This window comes from Danio aesculapii, chromosome 25 (assembly GCF_903798145.1).
Source record: "Danio aesculapii chromosome 25, fDanAes4.1, whole genome shotgun sequence".
NCBI lineage: Eukaryota > Metazoa > Chordata > Actinopteri > Cypriniformes > Danionidae > Danio > Danio aesculapii.
The window spans coordinates 2,795,032-2,821,330 of record NC_079459.1 but is presented as its reverse complement, the minus strand read 5'-3'; the positions used below and the strand labels follow the sequence as shown (position 1 = coordinate 2,821,330).

Genomic DNA, 26,299 nt, shown 5'->3' with positions numbered 1-26,299 from the left:
AACGCATACATACATACATGCATACATAAACGCACACACACATACATACATACATGCATACATACATGAATACATACATACATACATAAACGCACACATACATGCATGCATACATAAACGCACACATACATACATACATAAACGCACACATGCATACATAAACGCACACATACATACATAAACGCACACATGCATACATACATACATACATACATGCATACATACATACATAAACGCACACATACATACATAAACGCACGCATACATACATGCATACATAAACGCACACATACATACATGCATACATAAACGCACACATACATACATGCATACATAAACGCACACATACATACATAAACGCACACATACATACATAAACGCACACATGCATACATACATAAACGCACACATGCATGCATACATACATACATACATAAACGCACACATGCATACATACGTACATACATACATACATACATACATACATACATACATACATACATGCATACATAAACGCACACATACATACATAAACGCACACATACATACATACATACATACATACATGCATACATAAACGCACACATACATACATGCATACATGAACGCACACATACACTCATAAACGCACACATACATACATAAACGCACACATACATACATGCATACATAAACGCATACATACATACATAAACGCACACATACATACATACAGACATGCATAAACGCATACATACATACATAAACGCACACATACATACATGCATACATAAACGCACACATACATACATACACGCACACATACATACATAAACGCACACATACATACATAAACGCACACATACATACATACATACATACATGCATGCATACATACATGCATACATAAACGCACACATACATACCTGCATACATAAACGCACACATACATACATGCATACATAAACGCATACATGCATACATAAACGCACACATACATACATAAACGCACACATACATACATAAACGCACACATACATACATAAACGCACACATACATGCATGCATACATAAACGCACACATACATACATAAACGCACACATACATGCATAAACGCACACATGCATACATACATACATGCATACATTCATACATAAACGCACACATACATACATACACGCACACATACATACATAAACGCACACATACATACATAAACGCACACATACATACATACATACATGCATACATACATACATGCATACATAAACGCACACATACATACCTGCATACATAAACGCACACATACATACATAAACGCACACATACATACATAAACGCACACATACATACATAAACGCACACATACATACATAAACACATACATACATACATACATACATGCATACATAAACGCACGCAAACATACAAGCATACATAAACGCATACATGCATACATAAACGCACACATACATACATAAACGCACACACACATACATACATACATGCATACATACATGAATACATACATACATACATAAACGCACACATACATGCATGCATACATAAACGCACACATACATACATACATAAACGCACACATGCATACATAAACGCACACATGCATACATACATACATACATACATGCATACATACATACATAAACGCACACATACATACATAAACGCACACATACATACATGCATACATAAACGCACACATACATACATGCATACATAAACGCACACATACATACATAAACGCACACATACATACATAAACGCACACATGCATACATACATAAACGCACACATGCATACATACATACATACATAAACGCACACATGCATACATACATACATACATAAACGCACACATGCATACATACATACATACATAAACGCACACATGCATACATACATACATACATACATACATACATGCATACATAAACGCACACATACATACATGCATACATAAACGCACACATACATACATGCATACATAAACGCACACATACATACATAAACGCACACATACATACATAAACGCACATACATACATGCATACATAAACGCATACATGCATACATAAACGCACACATACATACATAAACGCACACATGCATACATACGTACATACATACATACATACATGCATATACATACATGCATACATAAACGCACACATACATACATGCATACATAAACACATACATAAACGCACACATACATACAAGCATACATAAACGCATACATGCATACATAAACGCACACATGCATACATAAACGCACACATACATACATAAACGCACACATACATACACACACCTACACGTACTTACATAAACACACATATCCACACGCATAAACGCACACATACATGCACACACATGTACGCATACATACTTGTATACACGCATATATATGGATGCGTGCACACATCAGCACAAACTCAGGCATACATCTACATGCATAAACACAAACATGCATACATACACACATGGACACGCATCATTTTACATGGGTGCTTATATACACACACACCTTTAACCGTATACACAAAAAAAGGACACAATGAATGTTTTATTTGATTGAATCATTAAATAGAAGAAACTGAACAGACGAATCACATCCTTAGAAAATCTACAAACACATGTTCTCCAATACAACCTTCACACACACACACACACACAGCATAATTTACATTCAGAAGTACACTTTTTATTTAAGTGTCAGTTCAGCAGAAATAAGGGAGGACGGATTGAAGAATACGAGCACTCACTAACACAGTATGCCTCACTCCTACTGTCAAGAGATGATCTGTGTGACATTCATAAAGGTTTAGAAACACCTGCAGTCCTTATAATACCCATGTGTGACAGGTCCACGTCAACATTCAAATAAGAACATGAAGATTTCCAGCAGGAGTATGGTCCGTTTCCTGCAGGAGAGTCTTATTCCTGGATAAAAAGAGAAACCGATGTTGATCTGAAGTGTGTTTCTGAAGCTCAGTGTTTGTGTTTCACTGCGTCTGGCACTGGACTCCAGTCTGCCGGGGCTCTTCATCATCATCTTCACGGTAGGCTTCAGTGCTGTGGTTTCGTCTCTGCTGACTCTCAAGGTCCACTTGGCAGAGATCCACCTCCTCCATGTCGTCGGTCAGCATGATGTGCTCTCGTACCGGCAGCAGACGCTCCAGATCAGGCAGCATGTGCTCCGGCAGCCAGTGCTCATCCGGAAACTCAATCTGAATATACAGCAGAAATCAACACAGAGTCAAACTTTACAAGTCAATTTAGATTAGTTATTAGTTAACGCTAGCTAGTTAACACACTAACAATGTACAACACATCTGCTAAGCATTACTTAATTTGTGTTAAAGTAACTAAACATATTTTACAGAAACAAAAACCTGCGCATTACTCAGTCACAAGATGGCGCCAAAACACAAAGCTGATAGAAATGAAACTGACTGACTGGATAAAGTATACACTGACCAACTACTCCATTCACAAGATGGCGCTAAACAGTCAAAAACGCGGGGTGACAGACAAGCAGATACATATGTAAGTATTATATTCACACACAGACGGTAAACGAAGCTTTTTCGCGGTCATTTCAAATGACGCCATTTCATGACGCGACTGACCAATCAGAATCGAGTATTCCAGACAGCCGTGTGTAATAACATTAGTAAACAATAAACATCACCTCTGTTAAGCATTACTTGATCTTTGTTAATGTTAATATTCATATTTTATCGTCTTTACACGAAGAGCTTGATTAGTTAGTTTATTATTAATGTTTATTTTTACACAAATGGATGCTCACACTTTATTTTAAATGTACAATTTCATTTAATGTAGTAGGATATGAAGATAAAACTCTTCACTAAAGGTTTTATTAACGATGAGTTTCAGCTTCATACCCTACTACATAGCTGCTTATTAATCAAAATAACCATGTATGTTTGTGTATGCGTCATTAGGATTAGGGACGTAAAATAAGGTCATATTTTTTTAAACGCTAATAAACAATTAAAATCCACAGGTAATACAACCATTACTTATTTTTTAATTGTATTAATTTTTAGAGCAAGCAACTGGACTTTTGGTTCCGAAAGATGCAAAGAAATATTCAAATATTAAATCGTATTGTTTTCTCATACAGAAAGATGAATATTCATACGTACATATTTATAAATATGACAAAAAAGATCAAATAGGTTTGTTTTTTTTGGTGATTCAAGTTCTGACAAATTAATTTCTCACTATAAACCTTTTAATAAAAGTGACTTACCTCAAAGCGTATGATGAGAAGGCCTTTCTCAAAGGGCTCTCTGTACACAGGCATTCCCTCATTATGAACACACTTCAGATCGTTAGGCTTAATCACCTGACCTAAAACAAAACAGGCAGTTACAGTAAATAAAAACGTTATTATAAGAACAAAACATACATTTAATTTCAAAATTAAAGCATAACCACGTAGATAAACAAATTCTACATCTACATCTTTATTTCTGTAGTGTCTTTTACAGCGTAGATTGTGTCAAAGTAGCTTAACATACCTGTAGATGAAATTCTTGTAAATCTAAACGGTTGTCAGAAGTTTAGTTTAGTTAAGAATAATGTCGTTTGTCATGATACTGGAATTTCTGACTTCCATACGATACCAAGAAAAATACCAATATTCGATACTGTGAGGAAAACGAAAGCCTGTATCGATTCCAGAGTTGGGTGTAAGGCATTTTTGGGGAACGCAGTAATGTAATGAATTACATTGTAAATTTGTGTAATCGGAGTATACAATAACTAAAGTCAGCGTAATTGTGTTACTTAAGTTACAAATGTAGATTTTGGAAGAAAAAAAATGCTTCTTTTAAATCACAGTTAATAACAATGTGCTTTAAAATGACTGGAGAACGCTAGCTGAAATGGTTTCTGTCAAGTGGCTTCTTTAAGTGGAAATACCGACATTATATTGAGCGTAAAAACAAAAATATTGCTGTGAAATTCAGTGTAAAGAACCTTCGACTGCATTTAACAGGACCAGCACTTGAACAGAAGGTATTCTACGACAATACCCGTCATCAAGGAGGATACCGGCGCCCAAAACACCGTCCAACTCGGCCTAAACGGGCTAAATTTAAATAGTTTGTGCAGAATCGGGAGTGAAGGTATTTTCTGAATGTGAAGAGAAGCGTAGCTGCTTATGGGGCTGTTCACATAACGTGTCTTTTGCGCGTGCGCTCACAATTCCCAGGCGCACCCAGTTGAAACCTGACCGATCAGCTTCATACTTTGGAATATACACATTTCGGTAGACTAAATACCTCAGACAAACACACGACACCCAAACACTGCAGTGCCTTTTCATACTACGGATGTCAGTGGGTAAAGGTATCCAGTTTTTTTCTTTAGTGTTAAAAAAGACAAGTTTGGATCAAGTGAATAATGAGAGTTTAGGGAGAACTCTTTTATTTATTTATTTTTTTTTGGGGGGGGGGGGGGGGGGGGGGGGGGGGGGGGCTGGGGGGGCTTTTAAATGCGTCAAGCTGCTGTGATGCTGTAATGCTTCTCAGTGAATATTAAATTACTAAAAGAGCTGCAGATTACTTTGAAGTTACTTTTATAACATATAAAATATACCAATAAAAATACAAAGTAATCTGATTACTTTTTACATGAAGAAATTAGTAATGTAATCAGATTACAATTTTCCACTAGTAATCAGGAATACTACTGATAATATATATATTTTTGACGACACTAGCGTAATGTAAATCTCACTGCTGAAAGCCAAAACACTGAAGAGCAACTGCACCGCAAAACACTTTTTCCCCCCCAAGCAAAGGTGCCTTTTTTATTATTAATGAAGTATTTTTGAAATGTAAAGATAAAAATCCAAATCGTACTATAAAAGTTTTTCTCTTTGCCACTTTATTAACATTTATTTTTGTATTTTTTTATGGCCGTTTTCCCAAAATGAGGATTTACTCCATTTAGATGACATGATTAGTGGACAAAATGAACACTGACCTGGAGGAGAGTGTATGAGCAGCGATCTGTTGTCCAGCGTGCTGATGGTCTTCTTGAAGCCGCAGAGAGCCTCCACCAGCCTTATCTTCATCTTCATCAGCAGATTGTGGTCTTTCCTCTGGAAAACCGGATGCTCTTTCAGGTCCAGGATGATCGTGACGTCTCCGGGCTCCAGTCCCGGCTCCTGATCTCCTTCTCCGTTAAATGTGATTTTCTGACCGTCCTTCATACCTGCGATCGACAGCATTATCAGGACACTTCTGAAAAAACTCACTCCAGATATAAAGCTGAAGTCAGAATTATTAGCCGTCACGAATTATTATCCACCCCTGTGTATTTTCCCCAATTTCTGTTTAATAGAATAAAGATTAACACATTTCTAGGCATAATAGTTGTAATATCAGATTTATTTTATCTTTGCCATGATTACAGTACATTATATTTGACTAGATATTTTTCAAGATGCAAGTATTCAGCTTAAAGTGACATTTAAAGGCTTAATTAGGTTAATTAGGCAGGTTAGGGTAATTAGGCAAGTTATTGTATCACAATGGTTTGTTCTGTAGACTATCAGAAAATGTATAGCTTAAAGGGGCTAATAATTTTGACCTTAAAATGGTGTTTAAAAAATTAAAAACTGCTTTTATTCTAGCCAAAATAAAACAAATAAGACTTTCTCCAGAAGAAAAAATATTATCAGACATACTGTGAAAATTTCCTTGCTCTGTTAAACATTGTTTGAGAATTATTTAAAAAAGAAAAACAATTCAAAGGGGGGCTAATAATTCTGACTTAAATTGTTTTTCAGTACCGTCTGTATATGTATGTATGCGTTGCGTGCATGCATGTTTGTGTTTATGTATGTAGATGTGTGTGTACATGTAGGTTTGCATGTATGTATGTGTGCACGCATCCATATATATATATATATATATATATATATATATATATAGATGTGTATGTATTTTTAACTAAAACAGAATATTAAGCAGGGGGCGGGGCTTTCTTTTTGTGCATCATTCCCTTCAGCAAACTAACAGAGGGGCGTGGCTAAGAATATTGTGGCTGAAGTCATCAAACTGACATCATCAGAGGAGCGCCACTCCAAACAAGCGAGCAAAAAAAAATTCCATATCCACAAATGCAAATTTACCAATACCAAACCATATTTTCCTGTTTTTTTGCAAGAATTTAGTCATTATATACATTTAATTTCATTATCTAAAAATAAGAAAGCAACCAGAACCATTTCATTTTGTAATGACTTTATGTACTGTTATTGACTCTTAAATGTCTGACCCTCAAGTTTATATCATGTTCTTTATTTTTTATTTTTTTCTTCTTTCTCTCTCTCTCTCTTGTACCTTTTTCATTGACAATGTAATTCATATCCTGTATTATTGTAAACAAATATTGGAACAAACTTGTCAACTGTTTTTTTTTACTTACTGTTCGCCTAAAGAATGTGTGCTAGCAAAATAAACACTGTTAACTTTTGTGCAGGCGAGCTCTGAACTTTTCAAGCTAACTTCACGCACCTTTGTCGATGTGCACCTCCAGGATCTTCTTCTTGCGCTCGACTTTGCGTCCGTTGCAGGTTTTGCATCGGTCTTTAGCGCTGAATCTCTCTCCCTGTCCGCTGCAGTCGGAGCACATGCTCTGAGTCTGCTGGATCATCCCGGGCCCGATTTGTTGAACCCGCACCTGAACGCCGCTGCCTTTACAGCTCGAACATTTCTCCACCGTGCCTTTCTTTCCGCCGTAACCTGAAACACGGACATCTTAAATCAATAAAGCAACACTCAATCTTCAACAATATTAATATTGGATGTGTGGTTATTATCGCTTACTCTTCCTTCCAAATTCACTACAAAACCCAAACGCAAGTAGACATAACAGACCTTTAAACACACGTATAGCTAAACACTGTTTATATTAAGTTAATAAAACATTTCTATTTTCTATCATTATTGCACACCTCTGATTATAACAATTGTTCCATCAAGGGTTCACTCACCGTCACATTTCTGACAGATCACGTTCTTCTGGAGAGCAAGTTTCCTGGTGGAGCCGTTGTAGAGCTCCTCCAGCGTCACCCCGAGCTGATGAACCAAATTCTTTCCTGAATGAGAGAAAGTCATGTAAACGACCAACAAACTGAAGGTGGAATACTCTGAAGAGTGTGTGAACTACGTATATTTACAGCTGCTAAAATATTTAGCTTAAAGGACCTGTGAAGTGCTTTGAAATGTGCATTTTCTATTGGATGTTTGACGTAATCTCAGCTGAAAGCTTTAAATGTTTATATCAGTTTTACATTTTCTAAACGCAAATTTCGTCACTGCTTTGAAGCACACTAGCTTATAGATGTCCTAAAAGCTAGCAATACCGATACTAACATCTAAACTTTATTTTATTTTCATAGGAGCTTTAATAAAAAGGCAGATTACATCTCTTTGCTGAGAGATCCTGGAGACTTTCTTAGATTAATTTTTGTGTGAATTATTGTGCGTCTGACCTTTCCGTTCTCTCTGCATTCGTCCTCCGCCACCGAAGAACATGTTGAAGATGTCCATGGGCGACTCTCCTCCCGCCATTCCTCCCTCCTTGATGGCTTGTTCGCCGCCCTGGTCGTACAGCTCACGCTTTTTGGCATCTGACAGGACCTCGTAGGCTTGTGATATGACTTTGAACTGGAGAAAAGACGATAATATAACTCACAACAAACCAAATTAATTTCTTTTTTAAAATTCAGTTTTAATTAACTATTATACATGTTGGGCAATTTTGCTACCTTTGCTTACAATTATCTCCCAAATGTACTATATTTCACTAATATTTTCACAAATTTTATTAATTCCTGTCCATTTTTAATAGTTTATTTATGATAATTCAGCACATTATTGCACAAAGTTTGTTCCAGAAGAACCTTCTCTATTTTTCCCATGTTTTTACTTCTTTAAAATATTAAGAAAAGTATTATTTAAATCTGTGTTTCTCAACCACATTCCTGGAGGAACACCAGCACTGCATGTTTTGGATGGCTCCGTTGTCTGTCACACTCATTACAGGCCTTTCACCCTCTGCTAATGAGCTGATAATCTGAAACAGGTGTGTTTGGTTAAAGAGACATGGAAAATGTGCAGAACTCCAGGAACGTGGATGAGAAACACTGATTTGAAGTATTTTAAGCCATAAACCCAACCAACCAGCCATATATAAACAAAATAATACTATATTATATAACAATACATTATATTATGTATTTCAGTGATGTTTAACTGAGCCATGAAAATTATGCACCATAAGGTCAAAATTATTAGCCCCTTTAAGCTATATATTTTCTGATAGTCTACAGAACAAACCATCGTTATACAATAACTTGCCTAATTACCCTTACCTGCCTAGTTAACCCAATTAACCTAGTTAAGCCTTTAAATGTCACTATATAGAAGTGTCTTGAAAAATGTGCAGTCAAATATTATGTGCTGTCATCATGGCAAAGATAAAATAAATCAGTTATTAGAGATGAGTTATTAAAACTATTATGTTTAGAAATGTGTTGGGAAAAAAAATCTACATTAATTGGAAACTGGGGGAAAAAAAAACTGGGGGCTAATAATTCTGACTTCAACTATATATCGCTTTGTTCAAACAAACACTGAACACAAAACACTTTGTAGTGAGAACAAATGTCAAAGTAATGCTCAGATATGAGCAATTCCATGCAAATGTCAACTTAACTTGATTTTTTTTTCATGGTATTCACCAAAACAGCGAAGCTTTTCTAAGATTTTTTGTGTAGGCTTGTATGCTACAGTACTTTAAAAATACTCAAAAATGTCTCTGAATCTTTTTAAACAATTATATTTGATTTACCAAAGTCATCCAAAAGCTGATTTCACATCTGTCACATCCATAACAAAGCTTTTCCCTCATAAATGTAAAAATGTCAAAGAAAATTAAATCAATCATGTTTGTTTTATAGAGAGCCGACTCTTATCCTTCTGATAAGCATCGTTTCTTTTGGGTTGTGCAGTTTAATTCTCTGAATTTCTACAAAGTATGTTGTATACTGTAAACTTGCTAACTGTTTTGGTCACATCCATAACGCATGTTTATTTTCCTCATTTGAAATATAAAAAAAGTTTACAGATTGATATTATTCTGACGCCATAACTCTGTGGTTAGTAGTTAAGGAAAAGATGTTTCAATATAAATTCACAGAGAAAGTATATGTTAACATTATATTTTGAGTTTCTACTGTAAATGTCACATCAATAACGCTGGAATTGCTCGTGTGCTTCCTAAACCCCTTATAGCTCAGCAGTGAACGACACCTCCAGAAAGTTCCTCTCATTTCTGTCGCTGTCATTCACCAGGCGAGCTGAAACCTGATCCCGGGTCAGCCTGAGACTGAGCAGCACCTCCACTTACTTTCTCGCCTTCATTGGGGTTTTTATCCGGGTGATATTTCAGAGCCAGTTTCCGATATGCCTTCTTTATTTCATCCAGGGATGCATCGGGCTTCACACCGAGCTGATCATAGTAGCCGGTTTCCCGAACCATCTCAACCAACTATACTGTGTGAACAGAAACACAAGATATTCATTAACAGCTAATACAGTACACATAACAGTTTAAAGCTGTAATGTTAATAATACAACAGCTAAGAGTAAAGAAAGTAAGACTGACTTAAAGAGAAAGTTATTTACTCTCCCTCAAGCAGTTACAAACAGTTTCCTTATTTCTGCTGAACACAAGATAGACTAAGTCATTTTGAAGGAGGCTGAAAACCTGTAACCATTGACTTCCATTTGTAGGAAAAACACATACTATGCAAGTCAACCGTTACAGCTTTTCCAACATTCTTCAAAGCATCGCTTTTCTGTTCAACAGAAGAAAGCCTAAAAAGGTTTGGTAAAAGTAAAGAGCGAGTAAACGAGTTTCAGTTTTGGGTGAACTGTCCCTTTAAGAGAAAACGAACATTTCACACGTTACTCAAAACTCTCTGTTTTATTCGTAAATAATCGCAAAGGTTGTTTTATCTGAAGCCTCACAGCTGTGTTTAGGTGTAAACTAAGTTTGATATTACTTACTGGACTGAAAGCGGAGTAAAAGCCGGTGTGCTGTCCGCGTCTCCTGGTTTCTCAGTGAATGAACGCCGTGCGCGCTCCCGCTCTTATATAAACACAGGCGCTCCAGAACCTTCTCGACGGACCAGAAACAAGGGCACGTCGCTTCACATGGGATTTGAGTGTAACATTTGCACATTATTCAAGCAATTATAAACGCTGGCATATGTTCTGAATGTATATATTATGCACAGATTTGTACTTTTTTATTTATAATTGATATTTGTTTACTTTTTTTTCCTTTCTAATCGGCCATTTTGTTAAATACTTGTTTTTAATAAACCAAATCTTACTTGGCATTCAGCAAAGTATGAATTTCCTCGTCTCCTTACTGCTTATATATGACAATAAACACTTGTGAATGCTGCTGTTTTAAAAAACTTAAGGTAAGTGTGAAATGCATGTTGAAATATTGTCATTAAAGAAGTGTTTCTGTTTGCTGGGGGAAAAAAATCATTATTATAATATATAATACTATTGAGCAAAGGAAGATCAGTCTTTTGGGGGATGACTTTATACCAGCTAGCAATCATTTTTTCTGGTCATGAAAATTTCATTAGAAAAGACTGGACTAATTAGGGAAACACTTATAACTGCAAACAAACAAAGAAACAAACTAATTGAAACTACTTCCAGCAGCTTTGAATATCACATTACTTTTTTTTTTAAAGGAAATATTAAATACTTTTTGGTAAATTAATGACTAAAAGTAAATATTTTTGGTTAATAATAATAATAATATTAATAATAATATTTTGACATTTGCAGTCACAAGTATTTTTTTACCACTTAAATCTGTATTATTTTAGGGAGAAAACACAAATGTAAACAAATAAGTTAATGAATCGATTCTGGCAATGATTATAATTATAATATTAATAGTTATTATCACCACAAAAGTAAATATACAAATGTAATGGTGGATTTTAGTACTAGAATAATTCATTCATATTTTTTTTATGGGTTTAGTCCCTCAGGGGTCGCCACAGCGGAATGAACCGCCAAATATCTAGCATATGTTTTGCGCAGTGGACGCTCCTCCAACTGCAACCCATCACTGGAAAACACCCATACACACTACAGACAATTTAGCTTACCCAATCCACCTATAGCGCATGTGTTTGGACTGTGGGGGAGGAAACCCACAAAAGCACTTGGAGAACATGCAAACTCCACACTGAAATGCCAGCTGACCCAGCCGGGGCTCAAACCAGCAACCTTCTTGGTGAGAGGCGACAGCACCACCCACTGCGCCACCGCGGTACTAGAATCAGCTAGTCAAAAACATTACATAAAATGAGTGCCTCAGAACATTGTGACATTAAAGAATAATTTAGTTAACATTAATGATGTGTAAAGCAGTGCATACAGCACACCAACAACAAATTAAAGCATCTTTGCGGTTTAAATCCAGGGTGTGTGACGTCATTAACATCAACACACTCCGTCTCACTAGTTAAAATTGATAATTTCGCTGGATTTGAACAACACAGAAAAAAACCTGCACATTTTGTGCCTATAGAGGAATTACCAACCTATGTCACACATGACGTCACATGGGTCCCCAGTTGCAAAAAAAAACACCGGTTGCAATAGCAAACATGTCATGTTGTGCGGTAGGATGCCAAAATCTAAAGTGGAAAAATAGAAAACTTAACTTTTACCGTACACCGCACTGCTTTTAATGCCAACCACAGACGTCTTTAGCTAAAAGGGAGCTGAACGGAGTGAGGACCTAATTGAAAACGCTGGACTCTGCAGTTCTCATGTTATATCAGGTAAGTTCTGAATGTGCTGAATCATACACATTACTCGTTTTTGATTGCAGCAATAATTTCAACAAAAACAGTTTCATATGGTTAAATAAACTGCGGACTCTGAATGCTGAGAACGAAATGTTAAAATGTAAGTTCACATACCCTGCCGTACAGGTGCAGTTCGCTGTCAGGATGCAGTTGTTTTGCTTGTTGGTGATTACCCAGGTCTTGTACATCTCCCTCTTCTTTCCTTGTCTTTGGCTAGGCAGTCCCTCGGTTTTTAGCACTACAAAGTTTTGAATCTGGTCATCATGGAGCATTATTTCTTGCACATGACCACTCAGAACAACATTGTTGGCATCCAAAGACTTGTAGATCTTTAACTTCTCTCTTGTAAAATCACTTGGAGTTTCAATGAAAGTTATGTGCTTGGCCATTTCGTCTCATCCAATATTCATTGGGAGAGTGCTATCGCAAATGGACCTGTCAGACGAACGCCGCTCACTTTAACGTCCATTTTGCCAAATCACTGTGCTTATCACTGGGTGACGAGCTGTTATAATACACTGAAAGCATTATGTAAATAATGTTTATAATATGTAATCAACATAACTTATCTCTAAGACGACAACAAACTCTGTACTGCATCTGATGTCATTCCCTCGCTGTAAATGCTAGCGCTCAGTTTTTTTCTGCAACCTCGCTGTACGCGCATCCTGAATGTTTACAAACCGGTAATTCGTCTATAAAGGCCCACGAAACCCCGTCCAAAGTGGGTGAGTCCAGCTTTGTATAGGTGGGAGTGGCCAAAGAGGGAAGGGTTTGCATGAAAAGGGGAGTTTCAGTACGTGCACTACAGCTGATTTCACACTGGCAACAGAAGCAGAGGAGATAGACTGATTCGGAGAGCAGAATTTACAGCAGATCTGAGAGCTGTGTGGAAGAGGAGGATTTTCAGTCCGTAATATTGTAGTGATATAGCTGTGAACTTAGTAACTAAATAATTTTGACTAAAGTTTGTCTTTAAAAGCTGAAAGAGTACTGCTGACGATACTAACTTTGCCTCTGAATAAACATACAACAAACACCGATCACACACTTACCAAATCTGTAGAGACAGGACAACCAACACCACCTGGAGCTGAGTCTTTTTTTAAAGATGCGAAAAGAAAAATGTTCCTTACAAACGTACTTTTGTCGCATGTTAGCAGACCACTGTAATCCACAAATGTGGGTCCACACGCGAGCTGTGCTCTCATCGTGGGAAAATAGAAACAAAACCATCATGGCGGCACATTTATAAATGCAACACTGACAACCCATGTCTCCGAACAATTTCGTATTGAATTTAAAATATTGCTTCTTACATATAAAGCTTTAAATAATCTAGCTCCTGTTTATCTAACCAATCTTCTGTCTCGCTACAATCCAACTCGCTCTTTAAGATCTCAAAACTCAGGGCTTCTGGTAGTACCCAGAATAGCAAAGTCGAGTAAAGGAGGTCGAGCCTTCTCATTTATAGCTCCGGAATAGCCTTCCTGATAACGTCCGAGGCTCAGACACACTCTCCCAATTCAAAACTAGATTAAAGACCTATCTGTTCAGTAAAGCATACACTTAGTGCACCACTTAGCAGGCTTCCACACAGGTTCTGCATCTAGTTGATATACACTATGAACAGCAGCTACGCTAATTATTTTCTTTATTCTCCATTTCCACCTGGGGATACTCTTCCCGAGGCCCTCAGACTATGCAGAGTCACTGATTCGATCCAAGACCAACGACGAGATGATCCCAAGGTTTCCATATCCTGAACCGGGCCGTATCCTGAGCAGCTACTGTGGTGGTCATGGAGGAGTGGAGAACATGAGACTGATTCCTGTGACGCTCCAGAGACAGACGAGTCTTCGCTGAGGCCAGCTTCCAGCCTCCGGCACTGAGACTGCAGCTCTGCACAATTATTTTTCTGCATTGTAAAAGCGCTATACAAATAAAGGTGAATTGAATTCTACTATATAGCTAAATATATGTGTCCTACAAGTGTTTTTAGCAGCGTGGGACACATATATGACTGTTAAACATCTCAAAACATGTGTTTTGGTGTTTCCTGACCCTTTAATGGGTAACACGACTAAACAAAATGTGTCCAGTTTACACGATAACAGAAATCAGTCTCTTTCCTATTAAACAAAACAGTTTTATTTCATTACTTATTTAAATTACTCAAGTAAAGAGTACAACATTTAAAGTTTAAGATGTTTTAAACAGCGCCTTTATAAAAATACACAGCTGTGGTTTAATCAGAGACTGAACTCCAGCATGATCAGATCATCGATTCCACACGTTTTCAGCATGAAACAACCCCAAAACGCCACACAACGCAACAAAACGTCTGCATCGTCGATCCTAAGCGCCCGTTCAGCGGGCCATGAGTCTGTGTCTGCTGCTCTGGTCCACCAGTCTGTGATATTCGGCCAGTTTATCCTGCAGACTCCTGTACATCTGTAAACAGAGGAGAGAAAATCAATAACCCACTCATGTCACGTTTCAAAATCAACTACTGCAAACAAAGTTCCTTGAAGGCCACCTTTAAAACAGCTCTCAGACCTGCAAGTGCAGCTACTGTCTCCTTAGATGAGGAAAATCACATTTCTCAAAACTGTTTACTAAGCTTGATTCAATTTTGAGCCAAGCTTTACAATCAATTTTGTTTCTAAACATTTGAATCAAAGAAAAAAGACTTTTATTTCAAGTTGCGCAAACTAACATGAAAAATTACTAATGAATTAACCTGTAAATTTTAGACCCACTAACAGGTGGGTCTTCCTTCGCTAGATCATCGATACTGACTAACATTTCCCCCCAGTGACGCTCTTTGCTGTAAATGACATTATCTGGTGTTGAGTGTGCTGCAAGTGAAGAGTTGTTCACCTTCTCGTTGATCTGACTTTCGCTGAGGTTTCTCAAGAGCTGATCGATGGATGTGTACGGCAGCCAAACCAGAGCCGCTGTAGCTGAGAGCGGCCGCTGCACAAACACGACAACAAACACACAACAGTCTCACGCATTTCAGAAACACACAGGAGTTTTTTAGTTTTGTTATTTTACATCAGATTTTCTGTTAAAATTATCAAGGCAATTTTATTTAGACCTAAATAATGTTATTTAAAATAACTCAAATGTGTGTGTGTGTGTGTGTGTGTGTGTGTGTGTGTGTGTGTATTTTTGTTGTAATTCTGAATTTCTCTCTCAGAATTAACCAAGTTCTTAAAATTACACCTGAATTTGACCCAATTGTTTTCAGTTTGCTTCTCTAACTCAGTTTATCTCACTATTCAGACTTTTCTTTGTCTTTTGACATCATTTCTGACAGTTTTGACTTCTCTAATAATACATATTTATTTCTTCGTTTATTTTGGTTTCGCCAGAGATGCAGCTTAACCTCGTATTCTCCAGATTTGAAGTATACTTCATGTAATTTCCTTTATAATAGCAACTTTATTCTCTGCGATTAGAAGTTCACTTTCAACAATTCAGATTTTCTTCCTCACTTCAATTCCTGGATTTGACTTTTGTTGACTTTGTACATTTCTTAGCACTGAGAGACACAAATATGCAAGTTTATTCTGCAAAATAATTTTTTTAAAAAAGTAAAAATTTAGGAAAAAAGAAGAAGTTAACAGTTCAGATTTCTGAGAAACACATTTACAATTGTGAAAAGACCTAATAGACAAACTTAAAAGAGGTAAAAAGTCAATTAATCTGATGTCAGAAATAATGGCGCCATTTCAGAAAGAAAGTTTAAACTTAAGTTCAAGTTTAAACTCTGAGTTGGTTGAACCTCCTTACTGAAACAGGCCCGAGGTCTTATTATAAAACACAAAACGAAAACCCCTAAAAAATAAATGTAATCCTTAAAATGGAAAATATGAATCAAAAGAAAACCAATTCAAATTAACGAAACCAAAAACAGTATTTCGATGCTAAAATGACCCGTTTTCGGTTTCCCGCTGAAAACAACAACCCCTATTAAAGCTGCACAAACAGCCTGATCTTCATACCTCTATACCAAAATACTGATGTCCTTTTCCAAGCAGAGCGTCCACAAACTCCAGCACGAGCTCGGCTGCGGCCTCCAGATGATCATAATTCAGATAGAGACGCAGCAGCGCCGCAGCATCAACCTCCTGAAACACACACACACACACACACACATTAGAGTGGAAATCATGGCTGTATGCTGACAAAGGCAACAGAGATTTTAGCAGTAGTACATGGCGTTCACCATCTGTTTACTGGATTCAATGCTAGGAAAAGAAAAAGTGAACTCGCCTTGTAGGCATTGATCAGCCAATCAGGCACCGGCACACCATGTGACAGGAGTTTGTTGATGACACAGCGATGATGCGGAGCGTTGTGAGATGGAAATTTCTCCAAATAATGCGCTAAAAGCCGCCACGCTTCATCTGTCGCACTGTGTGGAGAGATTCAGAGTAAAGGGCCGCGGTATACTTCAAGTCAAATCAAAAGAATGAACACAGTCCAGCATCCTTAAACCAAATCAAACTAAATAACAAAATCTAAATTTTATAGAAAAATCAAACAAATCAATAAACAAAAATATGAAAAAAAAATTAACAAAATAAAAAAAAATAAAAAAACAACAATATAAAAAAATAAAATAATAATAAATAAATTTTAAAAACATTCTAAAGAAAATATCAAAATATAATAAAAACAGAAACAATAGAATAACAAAATCAAAAATAAATCAAAAAATTAATTTGAAAGAAAATCAAAACAAAATAACTAGATCTGACAAAATAAATAAACAATAAATAAATAAAATCAAAAATAATAATAAAACAATAAATTATCAAAATCAAAAATAAGTAAATAAAACAAATCTAAACAAAACAAAATCAAAAATAAAATAAAATCAAACAATAAATCAATAAACAAAAATATGAAATCAAAATTAACAAAAAAAAAAAACAATATAAAAAAATAAAATAATAAATAAATTTTAAAAACATTCTAAAGAAAATAGCTAAATAAAATAAAAACAGTAACAATAAAATAACAAAATAAAAAATAAAACAAATAAATTTGAAAGAAAATCAAAATAATAACTAGATCTGACAAAATAAATAAACAATAAATAAATAAAATCAAAAATAATAAAATAAAACAATAAATAAAATTTAAATAAATTATCAAAATCAAAAATAAGTAAATAAAACAAATCAAAACAACAAAATCAAAAATAAAATCAAACAATAAATCAATAAACAAAAAATGAAATAAAAATTAACAAAATGAAAAAAAATATATAAAAAAATAAATAATAATAAATTAAAAATGAATTTTTTTTTTTAATTCTGAAGAAAATAGCAAAATAAAATAAAAACAGTAACAATAAAACAACAAAATAAAAAATAAAACAAACAAATAAATTTGAAAGAAAATCAAAACAAAATAACTAGATCTGACAAAATAAATAAACAATAAATAAATAAAAATAAAAATAAACTATCAAAATCAAAAATAAGTAAATAAAACAAATCAAAACAACAAGATCAAAAATAAAATCAAACAATAAATCAATAAACAAAAATATGAAATCAAAATTAACAAAAATAAAAATACAAAACAACAATATAAAAAAATAATAATAATAAAAAAATACAAAAATGAATAAATACATTTTTATAAAATTCTGAAGAAAATAGCAAAATAAAATAAAAACAGTAACAATAAAAAAAATAAATCAACAAATAAATTTGAAAGAAAATCAAAACAAAATAACTGACTGACAAAATAAATAAACAATACATAAATAAAAATAAAATCAGATTTAAATAAACTATTAAAATCAAAATTAAGTAAATAAAACAAATTAAAACAAGATCAAAAAAATAAAATAAAATCAAACAAAAAATTAATAAAAAACTAAAATGCATTTAAAAATTAAATCAAAATAAATCAACAGATAAATAAATAAAATAAGATCAGAACAAAATAAATTTTTTTTTAAATAAAACAAAAATAAAAAAAATCTAACACAATAAAAAAGAATAAATAAAAACTAAATTTTATTTTCTGATGTTCTGGAAAGTTCTCTCTGGCTGATAAACACGTTTAAGCTCCCATTAGTCAATGGTGTAGAAAGTAGGCGTGGCCTTGAGGCTCCGCCCTCTTGTGAAAATCTAATTTCTTCTGTTCGGTCCATCAAGGCAAGTCCAGAATAAAACCATGAACACGCAGCATGTAGACCGTTAATCATAACTAACTGCCTACAAATTAAAAGTTTGCATCCCTAAAGACTGCATGTGGACTGTGCTGTGGGTGTTCATGACGGAGCTGTTTTGTCAAACCTGGTCTCTTTAGTAGTGATGACGGTCGGCAGCTGATTAGCAGCGAGCCAGTTCCACACCTCCGTCTGATCCTGGTCTCCTTTATACTGCAGTTTAATGCACCTGAACACACACAGAGGAAAAACTCAGACGTCCAGACAGACCAGAGCTGCACTATCCGGCACAAACAGAGGATCGTGATTGGTTTAAAATTGTGAGCCTGAATCACAGACACAGATCTCTCTTGAAAATCAGATTTAATTATAACTTACTCATTTAAAGACAAACAAAGTAGATGTTATTGTGTTACCGCAAATAGTTACAGGCATGTCATAAATTAATTACATAAGAAACATCATATTTAATATAATAAAACACACATTTTTATAATCATCTTATGTAATTTAGAAAATTCAGGAATTATCGGCATACAAAATAATAATGCTGCATAATATATTTAATTCCTGAGGTCATCAAGACTTCAAAGATGAAGGTTACATGAATATATAAAGATCTCATTTTGAATTAATGATTTAAAATCAATTACTATTAGAGGAATAAGCATGTTTGATATACTCTAAGGCAGTGTTTCCCAACCCTGTTCCTGAAGGCACGCCAACAGTACACATTTTCAACCTCTCCCTAATCAAACACACCTGAATCAACTCAGCAGAACATTAGAAGAGACTCCAAAACCTGACACGAATGGGTCAGATAAGGGAGACATACAAAATATGTACTGTTGGTGTGCCTCCAGGAGCAGGGTTGGGAAACACTGCTCTGAGGAATTATTCAGTAGCAAAATTAGGTTAATGGTAGCTTGTCGCCTCCTGCTGGCATAATGTAATTACTACAACCTCTATTAGAGTTGCTATCAAACAATGCTGTTAACCTTGACCATAAACACAAGCGTTTCAATCTGAACTTTAAACTTTAAGTCCTTAATATTTGTATCACTGTCACTATTAATAATAGACAACAATAATAATAATCCTTTGTATAAACATTGGGGCAGCAGGGTGGCTCAGTGGTTAGCACAATCACGTCACAGCAAGAAGGTCACTGGTTCGAGTCCTGGCTGAGTCAGTCAGCATTTCTGTGTGGAGTGTGCATGTTCTCCTCGTGTTGACGTGGGTTTCCTCCGGGTGCTCCGGTTTGCCACACAGTCCAAACACATGCTCTATAGGGGAATTGATGATCTAAAATGGCCGTAGTGTCTCAGTGTGTGTGTGAATGAGTGTGTATGGGTGTTCCCCAGTACTGGGTTGTGGCTGGAATAGTTGGCGGTTCATTCCGCTGTGCTGACTCCTGAAATTAGAGACTAAGTCGAAGGAAAACGAATGACTGACATTTGTACTTCATACAAATAAAGGACAATAACTGTTCTCCAAACCCTTCTGTGACTACTTGACTGTACGCAGCACAAAAATATAAATATATTATTGGTTATAAGACTCTCAGAGAGAAATGGGTTAAACTGGAACTCACTTGAAGGTCAGTCCCTCAAACACTGGAGTCAGCGGTAGATTAAAGGTCTGGCAAAGAGTCAGCGATGTGTCAAAAAGTCCAGCCTGGACGAGCAGAGCCACCATTTCCTGAGAAGACGCTCCTCCTGGAGGAGATAAGACAGCAGATGAAGAGCTTAAAACTGTGCATGTGTGTGTGTGTATGTGTGTGTCTGCAAGATTAACAATAAAAGATATAAGCAAGAACACACAATATCATGAAAAAAAGAGTATTAAAGGGATAGTTCATGCAAAAATCACAAAAGAAGATAGTTTAAAGAATGTTGGAAGCCATTGACACCCATAGTAGAAAATGAAGTCAATAGCTGCTGGTTTGCAACATTCTTTAAACAACCTTCTTTAATATGCAGTGTGTGTGTGTGTGTGTGTGTGTGTGTGTGTGTGTAAGATGAACAATAAGATATAAGCAAAAATACACAATGTCATGAAAAATAAGAGTAATAAAGGGACAGTTCATGCAAAAATCACAAAGGAAGATAATTTGAAGAATGTTGGTAGCCACTGACATCCATACTAGAAAAACTAATTGTATTGAAGGCAATAGCTGCTGCTTTGCAACATTCTTCAAACTACCTTCTTTAAAATGCAGTGTGTGTGTGTGCGTGTGTGTGTGCGTGTGTGTGCACGTGCGTGCAAGATGAACAATAAGACGTGAGCAAAAATATACAATGTCATGAAAAATAAGTACTATTAAAGGGACAGTTCATGCAAAAATCACAAAGGAAGATAGTTTGAAGAATGTTGGTAGCCACTGACATCCATAGTAGAAAAACAAACTGTATTGAAGTCCATGGCTAAGGCTTTCCGACATTCTTCAAACTACCTTCTTTAATACGCAGTGTGTGTTTGTGCGCGCAAGATTAACAATAAAGCAAATGTAAGGAAGAATACAGAATATCATGAGAAGGAAGAAGGTATTAAAGAGATAGATCAAGCAAAAGTCACAAAAGAAGATAGTTTAAAGAATGTTGGAAGCCATTGACATCCATAGTAGGAAAACAAATTGTATTGAAGTCAATTGGTGGCTGTTTTTAACATTCTTCAAACTACCTTCTTTAATATGCAGTGTGTGTGTGTGTGTGTGTGTGTGTGTGTGTGTGTGTGTGCGCAAGATTAACAATAAAAGATGTAAGCAAGAACACACAATGTCATGAGAAATAAGAGTATTAAAAGGATAGTTCATGCAAAAAAAAAAACAGAAAAGAAGATAGTTTGAAGAATGTTGGTAGCCACTGACATTCATAGTAGAAAAACAAATTGTATTGAAGTCCTTGGCTAAGGCTTTTCGACATTCTTCAAACTACCATCTTTAATTCGCAGTGTGTGTGTGTGTGTGTGTGCGTGTGTGAGTAAGATTACCAATAAAAGATGTAAGGAAGAATACAGAATATCATGAAAGTTCATGCAAAAATCACAAAAGAAGATAGTTTGAAGAATGTTGGTAGCAACCGACATCCATAGAAGTAGACAATTTGTATTGAAGGCAATGGCTGAGGCTTTCCAACATTCTTCAAACTACCTTCTTTAATACACAGTGTGTGTGTGTGTACAAGATTACCTGCGATGGCTGCAGATGGAGGATCCTGCTGAGCCAAAGTCAGACGACTCAGAGCAAGAACGTACTCCTTCTCCAGATCTTTCAGCTCCAAAATGTCGATCTGCTGATTTACTAACGGCACATGACAATCGTCTATGAGATGTGTAGCTTTGAACAAGCGAAAACAACAGCACTGCTAACAAAGATGCTAATTATTAATAAAAATATGGTTCATTTGAGTATTAGACTGTCTGCTTAATATCTGCTGATACTGCTCCTTCAACAGACATTTAACTGACTATAAGAAGCTTTGCGAGTAGGGCTGCACGATTCTGGCAAAAATGAAAATCTCGATTTTTTTTTTTTTTGTTGTTGCTTCGAATCAAGATCACGATTTTCTCACGATTCTGTAAATGTAAAATAAAGGTTAATATAGGAGCCATTTGTTTACTTTATTTAAAGGTTTGTGTTGATCTTGATTTCTTTTATTTTGGAGATTTGCACCCCCTGCAGGCCAGAGGAAGCTTAAAAGGCCTGGGCGTGGCCTACTGGAGAAGGGCCTGCTGGGAGCACATGGTCTTTAGACCTTACCTTCAGTGTTTGTTGACCAAAGCCGTTTGATTTTGTTTATTTCATATCAGTTTTTGTTCAAACAAACTCTACCATAAACAGCCACAAATGAAGACTTGTTGTGCCATGTATTATTTCCTAAGTAAGCGTCTAAACCCCTCAGCAGACCCAAGATGTGACTAATTTGAAACTTCAATCAAGGATAGTCACAACAGTTAATATGCTTAGCCTGTTATTATTGCGAATTCTCAAACATATGGTAAAACAACAACAATAATAATAGGCCTATTGCATTTTGTATAGTCAATATGTCCTGTTTGTTAATTATGGAGAGAGATTAGACTCAATAATAATTCACGCAAAAGACACGATGTACACATGCGTAGCCAAATTCACGTACGTAAAATATTTATTTATACTTACAAAAACAATTCACACGCACAAAATAAAAATACATTTTCATAAAATACGTTTCACAAATGCAAAACACCATTTGCAAATATATAAGAGTGTACAAAAAGTTTTGAATGTTTAAAATTCACGAGTTCATCCTGAATGAGTGTGCAAATCCTCTCTCACCTACGACTCACCCTGAATACGAGTGTGTGCATTTTTGAGACTTTCCTGCCAGAAACAGGCAACTCGTACCTCTCAGCCAATCAGATGAGAGCTGTACTCGATTTCAACCACTCTGCGCTCCTTTTGCGCAGTCTGTTCCTCTAACCAACATGGCGGATACTCCTGTAAGTCAATACTAGTTTCCTACTAGTTTGTGTATACGCTTTTTATTGTAGAATCTGAGTGTATTTTCAGTAACTCAATAGAAAAGTGCTTGTGTTAGAGCGCATCCCGCTCTTCACCTGCCATGCTAAATAGAGGAGTATTCTTCTTCTTAGAGGATCATCTCCGTTAATTCAGTCAGACTGCGCAAATGGTGCGCACAGTGAAGCGCTATGGTCATTCCCGGGAGTTCTCAGGGAGTTGTGATTGGTTGAACCGTAAGCTCGCATCTTATTGGCTACAGGGCACGAGTGACTCACGTGGTAGGTGTGTGCTGGCAGGAAAGTCTCAAAATGCACACACTCGTATTCATGGTGAGTCGTACGCGAGAGAGGATTTGCACATTCTCATTCAGGATGAACTTGTGAATTTTAAACATTCAAAACTTTTTGTACACTCTTATATATTTGCAAATGGTGTTTTGCATTTGTGAAACGTATTTTATGAAAATGTATATTTATTTTTTGCATGTGAATTGTTTTTGTAAGTATAAATAAATATTTTACGTACGTGAATTTGGCTACGCATGTGTACATCGTGTCTTTTGCGTGAATTATTATTGAGTCTAATCTCTCTCCATAGTTAATTGACAGTAAAATGATGACATCACAATATACAACTATTCAGAATTATAAAGTTGATTATGTTGATTATGATTATGATTAAGATCGTGTGTAGGGTCGAATCGAGATCTTTTTTCGATTAATTGTGCAGCCCTATTCGCAAGCACGTCAACTTACACTAACCCAGGAGCGTCGCTAGACCCAATTCACTGGGGCACGTGCCCCAGTGAAAATCTCCAGTGCCCCAGTAAATGCATTGAGATATGATTTACTTCATATGCACGTGTATTTATTAAGAGTGGTAATTCCGAAATAAAGACGTTATTCTCTATGTGCAACTGAACCAACGCTGGTGAAAGCAGTGTAATCAAAAAGCAAACTGACGCATCCCCGCGTGTGCGCAGAGAACATGCGCGCCTCTCGCACGCACTGCTCGCGCACGCGCTGCTCTTCTTCTGAGAGTCCCGGTAGTAAACATGCGCGCCAAAAAAGCAGGCTGCTTGTTACGCGCCGCTCATGCGTTGTAAAACCAGCGTAACAGCCTTTTTTGTTTTGCAAGTGGACAAAACTAAAGTTTAAACAATATGATGGTGATCTGACTAAGCATGCCTCCTGATAGATTTTTTTGTATGAAACAAAAAGTAGGGATGACGAGTCAGGGAGGTAAAGACTTAAACTAATTATCTGCCATGTGTCAAGTCTACAACAGATAATCCTATAACACATCTTTTTTTATGTATTTTATTGAAATTGTCTATAGAATTTCATTCAAATTAAATTAATATTTATGCAAAAGTAATTTCTTAAATGATCTTAGCATATCACTCCAGTTGTCTTAACATTGTTTTCCAGTTACACTTAAGATTATTTTGAAGAATAATTGTATAATAATAAGAATACTTTTATTTATAATAAATATAATATACATAAAAGTATTCTTATTATTATACAATTATTCTATATATTTTATATGTAGTGTATTTATATGTATATATGTATATATGTATATATATATATATATATATATATATATATATATATATATATATATATATATATATATATATATATATATATATATGTATGTATGTATGTATGTATGTATGTATGTATGTATGTATGTATGTATGTATGTATGTATGTATGTATGTATGTATGTATGTATGTATGTATGTATGTATGTATGTATGTATGTATGTATGTATGTATGTATGTATGCATGTATGTATGCATGTATGTATGCATGTATGTATGCATGTATGTATGCATGTATATGTATGTATGCATGTATGTATGTATGCATGCATGCATGCATGCATGCATGCATGCATGCATGTATGTATGTATGTATGCATGTATGTATGTATGTATGTATGTATGTATGTATGTATGTATGCATGTATGTATATGTATGTATGCATGTATGTATGCATGTATGTATGTATGTATGTATGTGTATGTATGTGTATGTATGTATGTATGTATGTATGTATGTATGCATGTATGTATATGTATGTATGCATGTATGTATGTATGCATGTATGTATGTATGTATGCATGTATGTATGCATGTATGTATGTATGTATATGTATGTATGCATGTATGTATGTATGCATGCATGCATGCATGTATGCATGCATGCATGCATGCATGCATGCATGCATGCATGCATGCATGCATGCATGCATGCATGCATGTATGTATGTATGTATGTATGCATGTATGTATGCATGTATGTATATGTATGTATGCATGTATGTATATGTATGTATGCATGTATGTATGCATGTATGTATGTATGTATGTATGTATGTATGTATGTGTATGTATGTGTATGTATGTATGTATGTATGTATGTATGCATGTATATGTATGTATGCATGTATGTATGTATGCATGTATGTATGTATGTATGTATGCATGTATGTATGCATGCATGCATGCATGCATGCATGCATGCATGCATGCATGCATGCATGTATGTATGTATGTATGTATGTATGTATGTATGTATGCATGTATGTATATGTATGTATGCATGTATGTATGC

At 35.5% G+C, this 26,299-nt stretch overlaps 2 protein-coding genes across 2 annotated transcripts in view; both read right to left on the bottom strand.

Annotated features, from left to right (window-relative positions):
* Positions 1–2,682: 2,682 nt before the first annotated feature.
* On the bottom strand, positions 2,683–11,229 carry dnaja (DnaJ heat shock protein family (Hsp40) member A). Its single transcript, XM_056451894.1, has 8 exons — positions 11,124–11,229; positions 10,462–10,607; positions 8,543–8,717; positions 8,042–8,146; positions 7,563–7,790; positions 6,025–6,255; positions 4,283–4,383; positions 2,683–3,230 (listed from the first exon to the last, which is right to left on the bottom strand). The coding sequence occupies exons 2-8, from the start codon at positions 10,591–10,593 to the stop codon at positions 3,006–3,008; spliced, it is 1,197 nt and encodes a 398-aa protein (XP_056307869.1). The 5' UTR covers positions 10,594–10,607; positions 11,124–11,229; the 3' UTR covers positions 2,683–3,005.
* Positions 11,230–15,092: 3,863 nt separating this feature from the next.
* LOC130219312 (nuclear pore complex protein Nup160-like) overlaps positions 15,093–26,299 on the bottom strand; it is a 44,688-nt gene continuing 33,481 nt past the window's right edge. Inside the window, exons 29-35 of the mRNA XM_056451683.1 lie at positions 22,357–22,467; positions 20,761–20,884; positions 19,294–19,395; positions 17,249–17,390; positions 16,978–17,103; positions 15,848–15,943; positions 15,093–15,418 (exon numbers count right to left, since the gene is read on the bottom strand). Of these exons, the coding sequence (XP_056307658.1) occupies positions 15,335–15,418; positions 15,848–15,943; positions 16,978–17,103; positions 17,249–17,390; positions 19,294–19,395; positions 20,761–20,884; positions 22,357–22,467 (785 nt within the window). The 3' untranslated portion in view covers positions 15,093–15,334. The remainder of the gene's footprint in view (positions 15,419–15,847; positions 15,944–16,977; positions 17,104–17,248; positions 17,391–19,293; positions 19,396–20,760; positions 20,885–22,356; positions 22,468–26,299) is intronic.

Coding starts and splice junctions, on each gene's coding strand:
- dnaja (XM_056451894.1), bottom strand. CDS start 10,593: ATGGTTCGGGAAACCGGCTACTATGATCAGCTCGGTGTGAAGCCCGAT. Junction 8,718..10,461: donor ACCCCAATGAAGGCGAGAAA/GTAAGTGGAGGT, acceptor TCTTTTCTCCAG/TTCAAAGTCATATCACAAGC. Junction 3,231..4,282: donor TTCTCATCATACGCTTTGAG/GTAAGTCACTTT, acceptor CTGTATATTCAG/ATTGAGTTTCCGGATGAGCA.